This window comes from Meleagris gallopavo, chromosome 30, assembly GCF_905368555.1.
Source record: "Meleagris gallopavo chromosome 30, MGAL_WU_HG_1.1, whole genome shotgun sequence".
Lineage (NCBI taxonomy): Eukaryota > Metazoa > Chordata > Aves > Galliformes > Phasianidae > Meleagris > Meleagris gallopavo.
In genome coordinates, this window is record NC_139433.1 from 3,089,590 (window position 1) to 3,107,179 (window position 17,590).

Genomic DNA, 17,590 nt, shown 5'->3' on the forward strand with positions numbered 1-17,590 from the left:
TCCTCAGCACGCACTCCCGCGCACCGTCGTCCCCGTGAGCTCCCCCGGCACCCCGCTGCCCGTCCCTCCCACCTCCTCAGCCGGCTCCTCCTCTTCCCACCTCTCCCGGAGCGTTCCCGCAGCCGTCCCCATTGATAAATCCGCAGCGTTGCTATGGAGATGGCTGCAGCGGGCGCAGCGTGGGCACAGCCGCTGAGGGGCCCGGGCGCCAGCACCAGCACCGGGGGTGGGGGTGGGGGGTGACTGCACACGCTGGTGCCCGCTTGCACGCCGCTGTGTGCAATGGCTGCGGTGCGAGCCGTGTGCACGGCATGCACGGGTGTCCAGGTGCGTGCAAGCGTGCAGGAAGCAGCGCGTAGGGCTGAGTGCGCGCTTGTGTGCACGCTGAGCACGCGGTCCGGTTGTGGGGGGGGTTGGGGCGCACGGCCGCAGGACAGAGCAGGCAGACGTGGCCCCCGGCGCCGTCTGGTTCCTCTCCTGCGCTGAGCAAAGAGCCCGGGGCCGTCAGCCCCTGGGGGGAAACTGAGGCACGAGCAGTGATTCATCCCACAGCAGACAGTCACTCGAGGACAGGAGCAGAGCTTGCACTGCTCCTGACTGCGCACAGCGGCACGGTTTGCACCGTCGCACGCGTGTGGCCGTGTGCTTGCACGCTCAGCACCACCCACCGCCCGCAGCACCGCTGCAGACCCCCAGCACTCACCCCACGCTCACCGTTTGTGCGGGGCACGCGGTGTGGGTGTGTGTGGGGGGGGCAGCTCCTGCAAGCACACTGCACTCTGCTAGCACCGCCACGTCCCCGCAGCCCCCGTCACACTGAGGGGACACGGGGTGCTGTGCCGGGCTGCTCGGCGCGGCAGGCAGAGGCGTCACGCAGCAGCGCCGCGCAGGATCGGTGCCGTGCGCGTAGCGTGGCTGCCCTCTGCTGCCACCGGCACGGCACTGCTCAGCACCCACGGGCGCGGGGCCACGCGGGGCGGCAGGGCCGGCTGGGGACGGGGATGCGGAGAGACCCCCGGGTGGGCACAGCGGGATGGACGGAGCGCGGCGTTTGGGGGCTGAGCAGCAATGGGTGCGGAGCCGTGCCCTGCAGTAACCCGTGGGTGCCGTGGGGCACCCCCCCACCCCCCGCATGCCCCCCCCTCCCGCGCCCCATAGGCACTGCCCACCCGCACAGACAGCCCGGGATGGGGGCGGGGGGCGCGTGGAGCTGTGCAGGACTGCAGGCCGCCCCCCCCCACCCCCCGCAGCACGGTGTCTGCAGAGAGCCCTGCGCGGTTCGGGGGGGGGGCGAGCGCAGGAGCCGTGGGCGTTAAAACAGGAACCGCACCCCCGCTTCCCGGATCTCGCTTTTCTTTTTTTGTTTGTATTTTTTTTTTTTTCTTTCCAAAACACGAACGGTGCAGGAGGGGAAGGAGGCGTTGCGGCGCGGGGGGGGGAGGGGGAAGGAAGGGCAGCCCCCAGGGCCCCCTCCGGCCGCGGCAGAGCTGTGCCCGAGCCCCTTTGGATGCTGCTGATCCCGCAGAGCTGAGACCGGCACAACTCATCACAGTGCTGACACCGCTGCCTCCCTTCAGCCTGCTCGCATCTCCCAGGGTCGCTCGGCGCGTTCCTCTCCTGCCTTCTTTGTGTTCCCTCCCCCCCCCCCCCAACACGCACCCCCCCGTCCCAGCTCTCCGTGCAGCACTGGGGGCTCGGGAGGGGAAGGGGCGGCTCTGGTTTGCATCCTCCCCATCCCAGAGGGCTGCATTCAGCAGAGACGCCCCGCGGGTGCCCCCCACCCGCTGCCTGCCCCCCCCCCCTCCCCTCAGGCTCCCGGCCCCCCCTTCCCTTTTGTCTACAGAACCGCCCATGCTGAACAATAGCAGCCCCCCGCCGCTTCCCGTCCGCTGCTGATGGGGTGCGGAGAAGCTCCCCCCCCCAGGCCCCGCAGGCAGCCATGTAGGGGCAGCCGCACGGTGCCGGGGGGCCGCGGGGGGAGCGGGCTACAGGAATGCGTACAGGCACGGAGGGGCCCCTCCCCGCGTCCCCCGTCCCCCCCCGCCCAGCTGCGCTGGGATCGCCCGGCAGCTGGGAGGGGATTTAGCGGCATCGCTGCTGCTCGTTTGTGCGGCTTTAAAAGCAGGGCTGCGGTCGTGGCTCTTGGCCTGGGGGCTTCCCGAGGGTCCTTTCTGCTCCCAGATGGGTGGGGGCCCCGCTGCCCGCCCCTCTCCCTCCCTCAGCCCGCGGCATTGCGAAGCGGTTCACGTCGCGGTGCCGGCGTGCTGGGGCAGCACCGGGCTGCTCTGTTAGCGGCCGCCCGCGGCTTTGGAGCGCTTCGGGGGCTCGGGGGGTGGGTGAAGGATTTCCAGCGTGCAGCAGGGAGCTTTGTGCCCACGAGGAGCTGAACCGCGGGGGGTGCATCCTCTCGTTCCACTTCGGCTCGCTGCTGGGGGCTGCTCCCCTCCCGGGGGGTGGATGGACTGTGGGCAGTGTGCGGGAGGTGGTCCAGGGGGGTCGGGTCGTGGGGTGCGCCGGGTGGGTGGGTGCTCAGCCCAGAGCCGAGAGTCCCTGCGGGTTCACACCTGGCCCCGTCGCAGGGCCCCAGCCCCATTATCCGGCTGCGTGAGAAAACCCCCACCTTGGCCGCGGGGGAAGGCAGAGCGGGGAGGCCCCGTGAATTGGTCCTTTGAAGCAGCCTCCCCTCCTGCCAAGCGCCAGCTGCGGGCGGACGGCCTCACAAAGCGCCGGCTTTAGCACCAAGGTAACGGCGCAGCGGGGCGAGGGGCGCCGGGGCCAGGAACCCCCCCGCTGCCCCCCGCACTGCCCTCCCCATCCGGATCGCCGTGCAATGGCACGGTGCGTCCCGCAGCTGCAAAGACAAAGGGCCGAGGCAGAGCGGAGCTGCGGGGTTCCCGTCCCGCATCCCATCCCGCACCCCGGGGCGGCTCCGCTGCCGGTAGCGGTGCGTGCGGTGCCGCGATCCGACCCTTCCCCGCAGAGCTGCGGCTCCGCATCCAGGCGTGGTGCTGCCCGCACCGTGCCGCTGCCTGCACCGGGAGGGGGGAACCTTCCCAACCAGTTTCCCTGCCTAAAGGGGGGGGGAAAAAAAAGAAAGACGCAGCCGCATGCCTGGGCGCTGCGGGGACAAAGTGACCCAGACAGACAGGAATCCGAGCTGCGCTGCTCGGGGAGGGTTTGGGTTACAGTTTGGGTTCCAGCCCGGCTGCGGAGCGGGGGCTGCGAGGGGGTCGGTGCGGGATGAGCTCATGTGGGATCTGCGGGACCGCTGAGCTTTGGGGTGGGTTCGTGTTTTGCAGTGGGGGCTCTCGGGAAGGGCTGAAGAATAGGAGCACGGGGTGACCGTACGTGCATCCAGCGGCTGAACGAGGCGGTGTTCTGGGCAGGGTTTTGTGCGTGGGGAGCATCGCGGTGAGCGGCACTGCTGCCCCGATCCACGCGGGGCCAACGGTGACACGGAGGGGAGCGTCCCGGAGCCGTTTTGGAGGGCGCTGCTGGCAGCCTGTCCTCGGGCAGCACCTCGCTGCAAATGCTCTCTCAGCAGATGATTAATGAGGGTTTACGTAACCGAGCGGAGCCCTCAGCGCAGCGAGGCGGCCCCGTGCGCTGCTCGGAGCCCAGCGGGTGTCCCGGGAGCTCGCAGGGATGGGATGGGGCTGCGGGGAGCTCGCATTGCAGCGTCGGCTCCATCGGGGAGGTCCCGCGGGTTTTTGTGTGAGCTGCAGCGCTCGCGTTCCGTTGTTCCTAAATTTCCTCTCTTTGGGCAGGAGTTGCTGCTGTGACAACAAAGGGCTGAGCTTTCTGTCAGCTGTCTGAGGGGCGCAGATCGGTTCTGATAAAGCAGCGTCTCAGGGCTGCACCATTTACATCGTTGCCGTGGTTACCGGCGTCCCGACCTCATCCCAGCTGCGGGGGCAACCAGCATCCAGGGCCGGGTCTCTGCTCCACGTGCTGCATTCTCAGCTCTTCCCTTTGCCATCCCCACTGCAGCTCCGTTTTCCCACTCGATGTCCTGCTCCCATCCCTGCTGCAACGCCAGGCTCTTTGGGGCAGATCCTTCGGGGCCGTGGGTCCACAAATGGAGGTCCCGCATCGGGTGGGTTGCTTGCTGCAGGGCTGCTTGGTGAGGGTGGGAGAATGCACGAGGTGGAGGGGAAGAGCAGAGCCTGGAGCAACGTACCCAGCTCACGGCACTCTGGGACCCCCAGCACTGCAGCAGAGACCCTCACAGCACTGTGTGCCAACCCAGAGTTTGTGCTGGAGCCCCGGTCCCTTTTGCTGCTGTGCTCTCACACGGTGAGTCCTGGTCACAGTAAATCACAGAGGGAAATGCAGCAGCAATGCTCCTTGCCATGGCAACGGTAGGATTGCATCAGGGCTTTTTTTCTTGTTCCTTTTTTTTTTTTTTTTTTTTTTTCCGAACTGCAAAACTGGATAAGCAACTCCCTGAGGGACAGTAGTAAGAGAGAAGGGAATATTTTTGTCCTGTGGGCTTTGGGGCTGGAGCTCTGCGTGCAGAACCAGTGCAGTGTTTTGCTCTGTGCTGGTGATGGGAGTGGGAATGGCCCTGGGGGGGCTGGGGAGGGCCTTGTGTGCTCCCCCAGAGAGTCTGGTGGGGGGACCCTGCCTCACATCCCCTCCTTCCTCCCATTTCCCTCCTGCCCTGTGCTCTCAGTAGGAACACAGAGTGCTGGGGAAGCTCGGTGTGGGCAGGGGGCCCTGGGCTTGGGAGGTGCTCTGCAGAGCAGAGTGAACACAGCCATGTGGACATTTTTGTTCCCTCTGTGGTCCTGCTATTGCAGATCTCCCATAAGCCAGAGCTATGTTGTGGGGCTTTGGGTGTCCATCCAGGCTCCTTCCCACCCTCACAAGGGCCACATCAGCACGGCATCAAAGGCTGACATGCTGCCTTTGGGACCTGAGTATCGTTTATACCATGTTTGGTGCCATTGTCTGTCACTGGAAGCTTTAAAAAAAAAAAAAATGGGTGAGATCAACATGGGCAGGAGAACGGCTGCAGAATGCAACAGATGTGAGGGTCCCTCTGTCCTCCTGTGCTTCATCACCTCGCAGTGTCCTTGCTGTGCCAAGGAGTGTTTGGGGACACTGAGCAGGGATGTGCTGGTGCCAGCTGCTGCTGCAGGGAGGTCGGCTCTGGTGACACACACGTTACATCTCATCACACAATTAGCTGCCTTAACAAGCTGCGAAATCTGCCAGGTGCCGATTGCAGAGCTGCTCCCAGTGCTGCTTTTGGCTGCAGCCTTGCAGTGTGAGCTGAGGCTTCTCCACTGCACGGCTCTGACTGGGGCAGCCTCTCAGAGGGTCAGAGGGAACAAATAGATCTGGAGCAGCAGAAACCTCTGGAGAGCAGCAGATCTGGGGCAACACGGGTGATCTCACCTTGGTTAAAGGAGCAGCTCCGGTAATGCCAAAGGAAGGGCGCTGTCACCATTGTGTCCTCTGCTTTTTGGGGACGAATCCTCTGCCAGGAGAGCCACAGGCCCCAAATACTGTTGCATCCCACAGCTCTCAGTGCTGGTGGGGCTGGAATACACCCAGAGCAGCACAGCGAAACAGCTCCACATATCAAGGTCGCTGTATCCACCCTCATCAGAGTGCTGGTGTTAATGTGCCCCTCATTTAAGCAGAACGCCGAGCTCAGGGCTGTGCTGAAGGGCACAGAGCACAGCTGTGAGCCGGGCAGAGCCATGGGGTGACCCCCGCAGAGCTGCTTACAAAAACTGCAGGTTACAAAGCTTTGTGCTGCTGCTGTTCTCAGTGTCACCATTTCTAACTGTTGCTCCATTGCTTTCCAAGTGTCAGAACTTCTTTTTCCCTCAAAACACACCGGATGTATTTCACAGATGCATAAAACCCCCTCTGAGGGCTCTTCTTCCACCACCTCTCCTCTGGGCCGCAGCTGTGCTGGGAAGCTCTGAGGAATCCTTTTTAACCCTCAGCAAAGCGTTGCTGTTGGTGGCACAGGGCTCTTCCTGCTACTATAGGGAAATTGTAATGCAAAGAAACACCAGGACAGACTTTTATTAAACTTTCAGTAGAAAAGAGGATGAGGTTTAAATCTGGTTTTGTAAACACGATCGTTTCTGCTCAAACCACCGCCGTGAGGAGCCGAGGCCTCACACAGCCCAGGCCCAGGGCCACCTCCAGGCCAGGCCGCACAGGGACCTCGGGCCGCTGAGCGCTGAGGTGTGAAGGCCTGGCTTCCTCAGACAGCGCTGAGGGCCGGGCCGCCCCGCTGCCTCCCTCAGGGATGGGAGAGAGGATGGCGTCTCGAACGCGGCGGCTCCGGGCCGCGTACGCGCAAGCCGCGCTCGCTGCCCAAGATGGCGGCCGCCCCCTCAGGCGCCCCTTTGTCTGCAGCCGCCGCATTGCTGCGAAGGGCGCGAAACTGGGGCAGCGGAGCCACGCCCATTCGGCGTGCCGGCCGCCAGGGGGCGGGACGGGGGAGGCTGGCGACCAATCAGAGGCTTCCACTTCCTTCCTCCTCACAGGGGCTCCCGCGGCCAACGGGCTCGGCGCTCTCAGCCAATCGGCGCCGCGCTCCACGCCCCACCCACGCGTGGGAGGAGGTGCCGCTTGGGTTTTGTTCGCGCTCCCTCCTCCCGTCGCTTCTCATGAATATTAACAGCCTGCAGCCCAATCAGATGGCGGCGCAGCGGCGGCGCTTTGGTGGCGTCACTCGCCCCGCCCCTCGATGAGGACAAATCTGCATATTCATGAGGAGGGCGGGACCGGGCGCGGGAGTATATAAGCCGCCGCCCCGCCAGCTGCTGCGTTCGTCGCGCTGAGGCTTTGAAGTGCGGTGTGGTTTCTGCAGTTCCGCACACCGGTAAGCGCCCGCCGACGCGCGGGGCGGGCTGCGGTCTGCCGTGGGGGGGGCTCGGTGTGGGTCATCGAGGGCAACCACGTCCCCGGTTTCGGGGGGTCCGGTCTGTGTCACGGCCTGGAGCGGGGCGGCCGCTTACCGCCAGGCCTTGTGCGGTTGCGGGCAGTACGGGACAGCCGCCCGGTTTGGTGGCTGCTAGGAGGACCGGGCCGGAGGAGCGCTGAGGGGCGCCTCGGAAACAAAATGGCGACGGGCCTCAACCGTGCAAAATGGCGGCGGGAGGGAGGAGGGGCGTCAGACTGCGCCTGCGCCGGGGGGCGGGGCGGGTGAGGGGCGGGGGTCCCGTGCCGGGCGGGGGTCGGCTTGGCGGGGGCCCCCCTGTGGGGGCGCGCATGCGCGCTGCCGCCGGCGCGGCTCGCGGGCGGTGCGGAGCGCCCTCTGCCGGGCGGGAGGACTTGGGCCGGCGTCGCACCGCTCTTCTCGCGGGGATCGGAGCGCGTTCGGCGGCTTCGGGCTGAGCCGGGAGCATCGGTTCGGGCCTTGGGGAACGTTTGGCGGAGCTGCTGACCGAAGGCTGGTTGATTTCGCAGGTGACGATGGCATCAGATGAGGGCAAGCTGTTCGTCGGAGGGCTGAGCTTTGATACCAACGAGCAGTCGCTGGAGCAGGTCTTCTCCAAGTACGGGCAGATCTCCGAAGGTGAGGGCAGGGCTGTGCCGGGCTGGGCTCTGCTGGGCTGCGGTGGCTGACGGCAGCTGTTCTCTCCTCCAGTGGTGGTGGTGAAAGACAGAGAAACGCAGAGGTCCAGAGGCTTCGGCTTTGTGACATTTGAAAACATAGACGATGCGAAGGATGCGATGATGGCCATGAATGGGAAGGTAAGCTGGTTCTGCAGCAGCTGTTTGTTCCCTCTTAAGAATCATAGAATGGCCTGGGTTGAAAAGGACCACGATTATCATCAGTTGCAACTCCCTGCTATGTGCAGGTCGCCAACCACAGCTGCCCAGAGCCACATCCAGCCTGGCCTTGAATGCCTCCAGGGATGGGGCATCCGCAACCTCCTTGGGTAACCAAAAAGCAGTGAGATGAGCTTGATAGATGTGTTTCTGTTTGAAGCCGTGAGGAAGAAAATAAATACTGGAGTCCTCCCAAAGAAACAGCAGAAAAGGATACAGAGCAACGTGGCTTAATGAAATCCTGTTGTGTTACTGCATTCTGAAAAAGGCTGAGGCTATAATCACAGAATCATGGAATGGTTTGGGTTGGAAGGGATCTCAAGGATCGTGAAGCTCCAACCCCTCTGCTGCAGGCAGGGCTGCCAACCTCCACATTTAATATCAGACCAGGCTGCCCATTGCTCCATCCAACCTGGCCTTGAATGCCTCTAGGGATGGACGGGGCATCCACAGCCCCTCTGGGCAACTGTTGCAGCACCTCACCACTCGTAGGAAAGAATTTCCCCCTGACTATCCAGCCTAAATCTTCCATCCTTCAACTTCAAACCATTTCCTCTTGTCCTGCTGCCCTTTCAAAGACTTGGCTCCCTTCCTGTTTACAGGCTCCATTTAGATACTGAAAGGCTGCAATGAGGTCACCCCACAGCCTTCTTTTTCAAGAGTGGCTTTGTAATGCTTGAGAATCCATCTGTACGTGTCGTCAGCTCAGTTGCAGCAGTGAAGAAAACCAGTACACACTGGTATTGAAATTCCAGTGTTGCTTCACTGGGAGCCGAGTTGTGCACCATGCTGTGCAGTGTGCATGAGCTGATGTACTTTTCTGTTTGTTAGTCTGTAGATGGCCGTCAGATCAGAGTTGATCAAGCTGGAAAATCATCAGAGAACAGATCCCGAGGCTACAGAGGGGGATCCACCGGGGGCAGGGGCTTCTTCCGTGGGGGCAGAGGTCGGGGCCGTGGCTTCTCCAGAGGTGAGCACGCATTGGGTTTACACTGCTTGGGATGGGGGTGGTGTCGGTCAGGGTGCTGGAGGAGAAACCATAACGTGGTGTCTGTTCCAGGAGGAGGAGAGAGAGGCTACGGCGGGAGCAGATTTGACTCCAGAAGTGGAGGATATAATGGCTCCAGAGACTACTATAATAGCAGGTAATGCTATTGCAGCTGCTAGCTAGCTTGTTACAGAGCTCTCCGTGTCTGTTGCCTGGCTGACAGCAGTGCCAGCAGGCTGCAGAAGCTGCTGAGCAAATAGAAAGCGCATGAATGTTTCCAACAGCAGGAGTCAAGGAGGCTATGGAGACAGGTCTTCAGGAGGGTCCTACAGAGACAGCTACGACAGTTACGGTAAGTCCTGGTTCAAATGGGAGCGATGCGTACGTTGCTGTAGGAACTTCCTAAACTTTCTGACCCTGTTCTGAAGTCTGGAAATGCTCTGAGGCTCAGCTTTGGACTGTGCCCCTTTTCTGTTCTTGCCCGTAAGAACCAATCTGTCAGGCTTTGGATGTGGTTGTGCCGTTTAAAATTTCTAATTTGTAATGCATGTGTAGGAGTTGCTTGGATCTAAAGGCAAAGCAAGTTTTTAAATACGTTCTTGGAGCTTGAGACTAAGCCAAAACTCGGAAGCCCTAACAAACTGGATTCAAGGGTGGGGGAAGTTCTCTGACACGGTAGAGCAGTAGCTTCTGGAATAATGCAAGGGAGTAAAATGCTGGAACTTGTCTATGCTTCAGTGCCTTTACAATTGTGCCTGCTTCTTGTCCTCAGCTACACACAACGAGTAAAAATCCTTCCTGACTCAAGATCGTCCTTCCAATGGCTGTATTTATAAAGATTTTTGGAGCTTCGCTGAAATCGTTATTGTGTAGTACATCTACTTGTATTTTCACTTTTGTAGTATTATCAGTTCTAATCTTGTCAAACACAGCCTGACAGCTTCTGATACGAGATGGTCTGATTAGACTTTTCTTTAAGAAAGCTCTGCTTTCGAGTGTTTTTAATCTTTTTTGAAAGCACTTCAGATTTTATTTTACACTTCATGATGAGCCAAGGTGTTTTTTCTTTTTTAAAGTCGTGAAGTTGGGGCCCCAATTCAGTTTCTTTTGAGATAGAAAGGACCTTTAATTCAACGTTCACTAGAAGCTGAACAAGCTGTGGACTTTTTTTTAAGTGCATTACCTTCGTCTTTTGTAACATTCCTTTAGTGTAGCAAGGTAGGAATGCAGCCTGGGTACAAATTGGAAGGCAAACCACCTTGATATATCTAAAGAGAAACTTGCTTGTATGTTCAACCTGCATAACGGTATTTTTACTGTTGTAACGATGTAAATTACCCAGAAATAGACTTGCAAACTTACCATAAAAGAGGTTCTTGAAAATGTTTATTTATATTGTCCTTTTTTACTGGAAGAAATATGCATATTCCATTGATATTGTATTTGAAGTGGTAAAGGATTCTTGTATACAGTTTTCTTTGGCTTTACGAAGCCTATTAAAAGACCGTCTGAAATGAACTCTGCTCCTGACATTGACATTTCATTGCACAACACAGTCCTTGAAGATGAACAGTGTGTGTAGAAGATGCCAGAGGAGAGGAGAAGACTTAGCAGTAGTGTAAGAGCGAAGCAGACGTACTGAACAGTTGCTAGAATTTAATCCTAACTTGGTCTTGACATGTGAATTTACCAACGTGCTTTCACATAACAGTGCAACTCGTCTGTAGAGGCAAAGCACTGGCAGCACAGCGTGTGCCTTTGGGTGTTGGAATGCTTGGTGACAGCTGAGGGAACGCCAGTGTTAGTGAGGAGCAGTGATGTTTCCTTATAATACTGAAGTATCCTGCAAAGCTGTAGTGAAGAATTAGTCCTTTGGTAACTGGACTAGTTACTGGAGTGTTAATGGTAGGTAAATTGCCGTAATTAGCTAGCTTTGTCATTGCCTTACAAGTTCTAAGAATTCTTTGCTAGCATATGGAAACTGCAGTGTCCTTGGAGAAAAGAAGTGTTGTGCCTCCAACAGAAACCTCTGAGACGAAAGCTGCTCTCTTGGCTAGTTCATATGTGGAAATAGTCCTGTAATTCGAGGTAACTCCTTTTGCTCATGTCCGCATCCTTCCTCTTGTTGAGAGCTCATTTGAAAGTCTAATGTACCTGTGAAATATTCCTTTGACAATTTTGGTCAACCGATGGACAAATTTTAACCCATGCCGTATGCAACCTTTGGCTTGTGGCACAACTTCAGTTCCACAGATCAGAGTTGGGCATGCAGTCATGTCTTGCTAGTAGGTACGGAAGCAAGATGGGAAACAGAATTCCCTGACTTGATATGTGTTCATCTATTGAGAATCTTGCTAGACTTCATTAAGTTGCTCACTTTAATTGTAGCTTTCTTTGCCATCCTACTTGTTGCCATTAACTTTTTCCCATAGCCCACACTTCCTAAGCAGCCATGTCAAAGTGGTTAACTCTCTGCTTAGGGATCCAATGATACATTGGCTGGCATATCAAAGGCATCAGCCAGCCCTGGAACAGTTTTCCCAGACTGTGCTTCTGTGATGTGATGGGTTCAGCGAATGGCTTGTGAAACCCTCGTATCTGATGTGACCTGTGTTGGGGGAGGGGGGTGGCAATGTGAAACTCTCCGTTTGATACCATTATTAATGCACTTCTGCTTTGGCAGGCTGAAGAGAAGATGGACACTGGGCTCGGAAGCTGACTGTGGGGGTTCTGAGGAAGGGGAGTGGTGCTACTAGGGAAGCAGAACCCAAACCTGAGCTTGCAAACCAGGTAAGGTCCCGTTGCAGCCCCTGTCCCTCTGGGTGGTGGCATTTCCTGAACCAAAAGCAAGGCCCTGTTTCTGATGTGATACTGAGCTGTGGTGGTGAAACCTCGGTAGCTGTTGGATGAAAATGGACGTAACTCAGCCTTTAAAATGACTGTTTTTGTTTTATTTCAGCAATGAACTGCTGTGGAGAGGACCCGAGAAGGAAGGACAGCATTGAGTGGAGTGCAGATGATGAAGGGCTTTGAGCAGAGTTGTTGCTGATGTTCATAAGTGAATGGAATGAGCAGGAAAGCCAACTAAGCTAGAATAAAACATTGCAATGTGAAAAAAGAATCTCTGTAGTACTTCTGTGGGCAAACAGTGCTAAAATCTGGCTAGATTTGTTCCCCTGTGTGCGTAGCACAGCTGAAGCTACAAAGAAGGGCTGTTGAGGAGGGGGGAGGCGGTTGGGGTCACCCATCTGTGAGGTCATTGCAGCGGAGCAGCTGTGTCTGAAGGGAGAAATGGTTGTGATGGGTTTGCAGATCAATGCTGGGAGATTTCAGGTCTCAGTTTGAGGTGGGAGAGGTGGGGAATGAGGGATGTGCTGTGCTGGGCTGCTGTTAGGAGCTGCGTGGGGGTGGTGGGATCTGTAAGGAGATGATGCTGCAGGCTGACAGCTGTGCTTTGGGTGCTGGAAAGATAAAGCACCAACCGAGGGCAGTGTGTGCTGTGCAGAACCCTGATCTGAGTCACCTTTTAGCAATCAGGAAATACATCCCAAAGGGGTTTTGGAACATGATAGTACTTAAAAGGGCGGGTGGATAACCAAATGGGAGCTGGTTGTGCCAATAAATGCTGGGAGATGCACTGCTGGGAGTGGGGCACGGTGATGGGTGCTCAGAACTGAGTCCCAACAGCTGGCAAAATCCTCAACAGCTCAGCATTCTGAGCGTGGGCTGCTGCAATGCAAAGCAGTGCTGTGTGAGCATCAGGAGCTGCAATGCAAAGCAGTGCTGTGTGAGCATCAGGAGCTGCAATGCAAAGCAGTGCTGTGTGAGCATCAGGAGCTGCAGTGCAAAGCAGTGCTGTGTGAGCATCAGGAGCTGCAGTGCAAAGCAGTGCTGTGTGAGCATCAGGAGCTGCAATGCAAAGCAGTGCTGTGTGAGCATCAGGAGCTGCTGCAATGCAAAGCAGTGCTGTGTGAGCATCAGGAGCTGCAATGCAAAGCAGTGCTGTGTGAGCATCAGGAGCTGCAATGCAAAGCAGTGCTGTGTGAGCATCAGGAGCTGCAATGTAAAGCAGTGCTGTGTGAGCATCAGGAGCTGCAGTGCAAAGCAGTGCTGTGTGAGCATCAGGAGCTGCAATGCAAAGCAGTGCTGTGTGAGCATCAGGAGCTGCTGCAATGCAAAGCAGTGCTGTGTGAGCATCAGGAGCTGCTGCAATGCAAAGCAGTGCTGTGTGAGCATCAGGAGCTGCTGCAATGCAAAGCAGTGCTGTGTGAGCATCAGGAGCTGCAGTGCAAAGCAGTGCTGTGTGAGCATCAGGAGCTGCTGCAGTGCAAAGCAGTGCTGTGTGAGCATCAGGAGCTGCAGTGCAAAGCAGTGCTGTGTGAGCATCAGGAGCTGCAGTGCAAAGCAGTGCTGTGTGAGCATCAGGAGCTGCTGCAATGCAAAGCAGTGCTGTGTGAGCATCAGGAGCTGCTGCAATGCAAAGCAGTGCTGTGTGAGCATCAGGAGCTGCTGCAATGCAAAGCAGTGCTGTGTGAGCATCAGGAGCTGCAATGCAAAGCAGTGCTGTGTGAGCATCAGGAGCTGCTGCAATGCAAAGCAGTGCTGTGTGAGCATCAGGAGCTGCTGCAATGCAAAGCAGTGCTGTGTGAGCATCAGGAGCTGCAATGCAAAGCAGTGCTGTGTGAGCATCAGGAGCTGCTGCAATGCAAAGCAGTGCTGTGTGAGCATCAGGAGTTGCAATGCAAAGCAGTGCTGTGTGAGCATCAGGAGCTGCAATGCAAAGCAGTGCTGTGTGAGCATCAGGAGCTGCAATGCAAAGCAGTGCTGTGTGAGCATCAGGAGCTGCTGCAATGCAAAGCAGTGCTGTGTGAGCATCAGGAGCTGCTGCAATGCAAAGCAGTGCTGTGTGAGCATCAGGAGCTGCAATGCAAAGCAGTGCTGTGTGAGCATCAGGAGCTGCTGCAATGCAAAGCAGTGCTGTGTGAGCATCAGGAGTTGCAATGCAAAGCAGTGCTGTGTGAGCATCAGGAGCTGCAATGCAAAGCAGTGCTGTGTGAGCATCAGGAGCTGCAATGCAAAGCAGTGCTGTGTGAGCATCAGGAGCTGCTGCAATGCAAAGCAGTGCTGTGTGAGCATCAGGAGCTGCAATGCAAAGCAGTGCTGTGTGAGCATCAGGAGCTGCTGCAATGCAAAGCAGTGCTGTGTGAGCATCAGGAGCTGCAGTGCAAAGCAGTGCTGTGTGAGCATCAGGAGCTGCAGTGCAAAGCAGTGCTGTGTGAGCATCAGGAGCTCGAAGCAAAGCCAAACCTGCTGGTAGGAGGGAACGGAAAACGACCTGAGATCAAAATATCGTGGGCCGCCAATGGGAAGGTGCGGTTTTGTGTGGCTTTTCTTTGACATTTGAATAGAATGGCCAATAAAAAAAGACGCTGCCGTCTCGTTAGCTGATGTTGCCTTTTATTTTTGAAGAGCTCTTGTGTTTTAACGGGGAGAAATGGCGCTGGGGTTGAAGCAGGGACGGTGTAATTGGCAGAGGGACGGGGGACAAATGCAGGTTTGGTGCTGCGCTGCTGCCCTGCTCTCTCCTCGTGTTGGAAGGACGCATTTATTGCTTTATTCTGCTTTTTTTCTCTCTCTTTTTTAAACCATTTTCCTATTATCCGAACGATCAGAGTTAAAAAACAGGAATTGGGGGGGGGGGGTTGAGTGTTGCTTTGTGTAGCGATTCCTTCCTCTCACTTCTGATGGTTCCGTGCGTTCCTGGAGGCGATATTAAATGCTGGGACTGGGAGAGCGAAGAAAGCTTTGCTGATTTAAATGACAGCAGCCCGTGGCACTGAGAGCCATTCACACCTCGCGGTGTCACAAAGCGTTATCTGAACGACCCGATGTTCCTCAATGGGATGCTTCAATGCGACGGGAATCACCGCAGGCTCCGAAACGGCGGTTCGCTTTGAGGCGCTGCGTTTAATGATCCGCTGTTGGGTTCGGGCGGGCACAGCTGGATCACAGAATCACAGAATGGTTTGGGTTGGAAGGGACCTCAAGGATCACGAAGCTCCAACCCCCTGCCACACGCAGGGCCACCAACCTCCACATTTAATAACAGGCTGCCCAGGGCCCCATCCAACCTGGCCTTGAACACCTCCAGGGACGGACGGGGCATCCGCAGCCTCTCTGGGCAGCTGTTCCAGCACCTCACCACTCTCATAGCACAGAACTTCCCCCTGACATCCAATCTCAATCTGCCCTCCCTCAGCTTCAAACCATTTCCCCTTGTCCTGCTGTTATCAACCCTTTCCAAGAGCTGACTCCCCTCCTGCCTTTAGGCTCCCTTTAGGTACTGCAGGCTGCACTGAAGTCACTCCGCAGCTTCTCTTCTTCAGGCTGAACGAGCCCAGCTCCCTCAGCCTGTCTTTGTAGTGGGAGTGGGGCACCAGCCCCCCGATCATCTTCGTGGCTCCTCTGGACCCTCTCCAACAGTTCCCTGTCTTTCTTGCACTGGGGACTCCAGCCCCGAACGCAGTGCTGCACATGGGGCCTCACAAGAGCAGAGTAGAAGGGGACGATCACCTCCCTGTCCCCGCTGGCCTCTCCTCTTCCGTTTGCTTTCCGAGCTGGAAGGCACAGCATCCCCCGCGTGGCTCAGACGGCACTCAGCACTTCAGCCTGCCCCCCATCGGGGTCGGAACGGCGCTCATTTCCCCGACGGGAACGCTTCGTTGGGCGACAGGAGATAGAACCGGGATGGGAGGCATCGCGGCCACGGGGAACGGAGCGCGGGGTTCGACGCTCCGTTATCGGCGGAGCTCCCGGCGCGGAGCGGCGGAACGGCGCAGCCCCGGAACACCGCGCTCGGCTCCGCCCGCGCCCGGCCCCGCTGTGCGCGCACCTTCCTGCGCCGGGACCGCAGCTCCGTGCCGGCCATGCTGCTCCCGCAGCCCATCTGCGTTCTGCTGCTGCTCCTGCACGGCGGCCGCGCCGCGTCCCCCGATAACGGCACGGAAACCCCGCGGGCGGCGGAAGGGAACGGGACGCGGACGGGCGCGGGGCTGCCGCCCGCATCGGGGCTGCCGGTGCTGCGGCGCGCCGTGTTTGTGGTCAGCGCTCTGTCGGTGCTGGCCGCGCTCTACTTTGTGCTGAGGACGTTCCGGTGAGTGCGGACCCGCCGTGACCCCCCCGTGCCCACCCGGACCCCCCGCTTCCCCCCCCGCTCCCTCCTTCCTCCGTCACGGCGCTGCATCGCAGCGCTTCCCCATCCCGACGCAACCGCCCCGCGTTTCCGTTAATGAACGCTAATAATTAAACCCCATCCGCTGTGCTGCGTCCCACCCGCAGCTCCCGGCCCGACGGACGCAGACGCGAACCCAGCGCGACTTTCAGGTGGAAGAAACCGCAGCGGAAGAAGTACGGTCTGCTGAGCAGCTCCGATGAACGCGTGGAGATGGCATCGCTGGATAGCGATGAGGACACCGTGTTTGAGACGCAGAACCTGAGGCGGTAAGCAGCAGCCCCTGCTCCTCTTGTCCTCCAGGGAAGCGCCCACACTGCCACCAGAGGGACGCGGGGTGAACCTCAGCTTTACATCACCTCCCTTGGCTGTCAGACCCTGAAGGCCCCGTGTCCATCTTGCCGTGTGCTTTTGGGACGGACCCGCACGGCCCTGCAGGGCAGGAGGAGCTGCTGTGGCTCCCGGCTGGACACACATTGCTGCCTGCACAGCTGCCCTCATTCCCTGCATCACACAGCTTTGCTTCTCTGTAGGATTCCCCCTCGCAGCTGAGGATTGGTGTCCCGTCAGCACAGCAGTGCTGATGGCTGTGCTCACGTTGTGCTTTTTCTTTCTTTTCAGATGATTTGGGACCAGTGGCGCAACTGTGCAGACCGAGGGAGGGGTGCAAAGTCATCCGCTGGAATCGCCGATGCTCCTGTTTTAGTTTTGATAATAATTGCTTATAATGACTGCGAATTAACAGCACAAACTCTTTGATCGCTGGGGAGGGCAAAGGGGACCAAAACTGTTTCCTTCACACTTCTTTTTTGGGAGCTGCAAAGGACTCTGCGCTGAGTGCTGCATGGGGTGATGCTCAGGAAGATGTGACCGAAGTGACTCTAGGGTGAACGCTCTGCATTTGGCACTGAGAGCTGCACGTCTGTGCCCACCGCCTGCTTGGGGCTTTTGGGTGCTCCTCTGACTGTGGGAGCAGTCCAGAGCTTGGCAGGCTCGGTTTTCCCTTCCACGATGTCTGATCTCTTCCCTGGATTGCTGTGTGCCATCGGCTGCACCCCGTGGTGGAGTTGGGGCAGCAGCATTGCCTGAGATCAGACAGAGGAGTTTTGGGAGGGAGCAGCGAGCTGAAGGCGTTCTGGGAGCAGCAGGGTTGGCAGCGAGTGGATGATGGCATAAATCCCTGCGTGGGTTTACAAAACAAAGAGGTGTTTGCAAACAAAACGTATGAGATGGTCTGTGGGGCCGCACAGGTGTTCTGCACCCCGAGGGCCAGGAGAAACACGTGGCTGCCCTGTAAGGGATGGGAGAACCAGAACCTCTCAGCTGTGGTTCTGGGTCTGCTCAGACATCATCTCCCTGTGGAGATGCTGCTGTTCCCCAGAGGCTGTGCTCCAGCTGTGTCCCATGGGCTCAGCAGAAGGAACAGCAGTTGTGTGGTGCTTGGGTTCCGTGCAGGGCTGGATGTGGCCGTTAGAGGGTCGTCGTTGGGGGAATCACAGCTGAAATGGTGGGAACTGCTTTCTGAGTGCTTTTGTTTGCAGCTTTCAGCCCTGAAGGGATGGGAT

At 57.8% G+C, this 17,590-nt stretch overlaps 2 protein-coding genes across 8 annotated transcripts; both read left to right on the plus strand.

Annotated features, from left to right (window-relative positions):
- The first annotated feature begins 6,712 nt into the window (after window positions 1-6,712).
- Window positions 6,713-11,915, plus strand: CIRBP (cold inducible RNA binding protein). Of its 6 annotated transcripts, none has more exons than XR_004162526.2 (8): window positions 6,713-6,853; window positions 7,441-7,549; window positions 7,622-7,728; window positions 8,638-8,776; window positions 8,867-8,951; window positions 9,079-9,146; window positions 11,478-11,584; window positions 11,754-11,915. XR_004162526.2 is itself a non-coding variant. In XM_031557789.2 (7 exons), exons 2-7 carry the CDS (start codon window positions 7,447-7,449, stop codon window positions 9,581-9,583), a joined length of 519 nt encoding a protein of 172 aa, XP_031413649.1. In that variant the 5' UTR covers window positions 6,713-6,853; window positions 7,441-7,446; the 3' UTR covers window positions 9,584-10,312. The 6 variants fall into 6 exon arrangements, 4 of the variants coding, with proteins under 4 accessions (XP_031413649.1, XP_031413650.1, XP_085067833.1 ...); XR_004162527.2 differs by having other exon boundaries at window positions 9,082-9,146; XM_031557789.2 differs by lacking the exons at window positions 11,478-11,584; window positions 11,754-11,915 and adding an exon at window positions 9,567-10,312.
- A 3,733-nt stretch (window positions 11,916-15,648) lies between these two features.
- FAM174C (family with sequence similarity 174 member C) lies at window positions 15,649-17,246 on the plus strand. Of its 2 annotated transcripts, XM_085211735.1 has the most exons (3): window positions 15,652-15,947; window positions 16,133-16,294; window positions 16,647-17,246. In XM_085211735.1, the coding sequence occupies exons 1-3, from the start codon at window positions 15,721-15,723 to the stop codon at window positions 16,648-16,650; spliced, it is 393 nt and encodes a 130-aa protein (XP_085067861.1). In that variant the 5' UTR covers window positions 15,652-15,720; the 3' UTR covers window positions 16,651-17,246. The 2 variants fall into 2 exon arrangements, with proteins under 2 accessions (XP_085067862.1, XP_085067861.1); XM_085211736.1 differs by lacking the exon at window positions 16,647-17,246 and having other exon boundaries at window positions 15,649-15,947; window positions 16,133-16,298.
- Window positions 17,247-17,590: the final 344 nt, after the last annotated feature.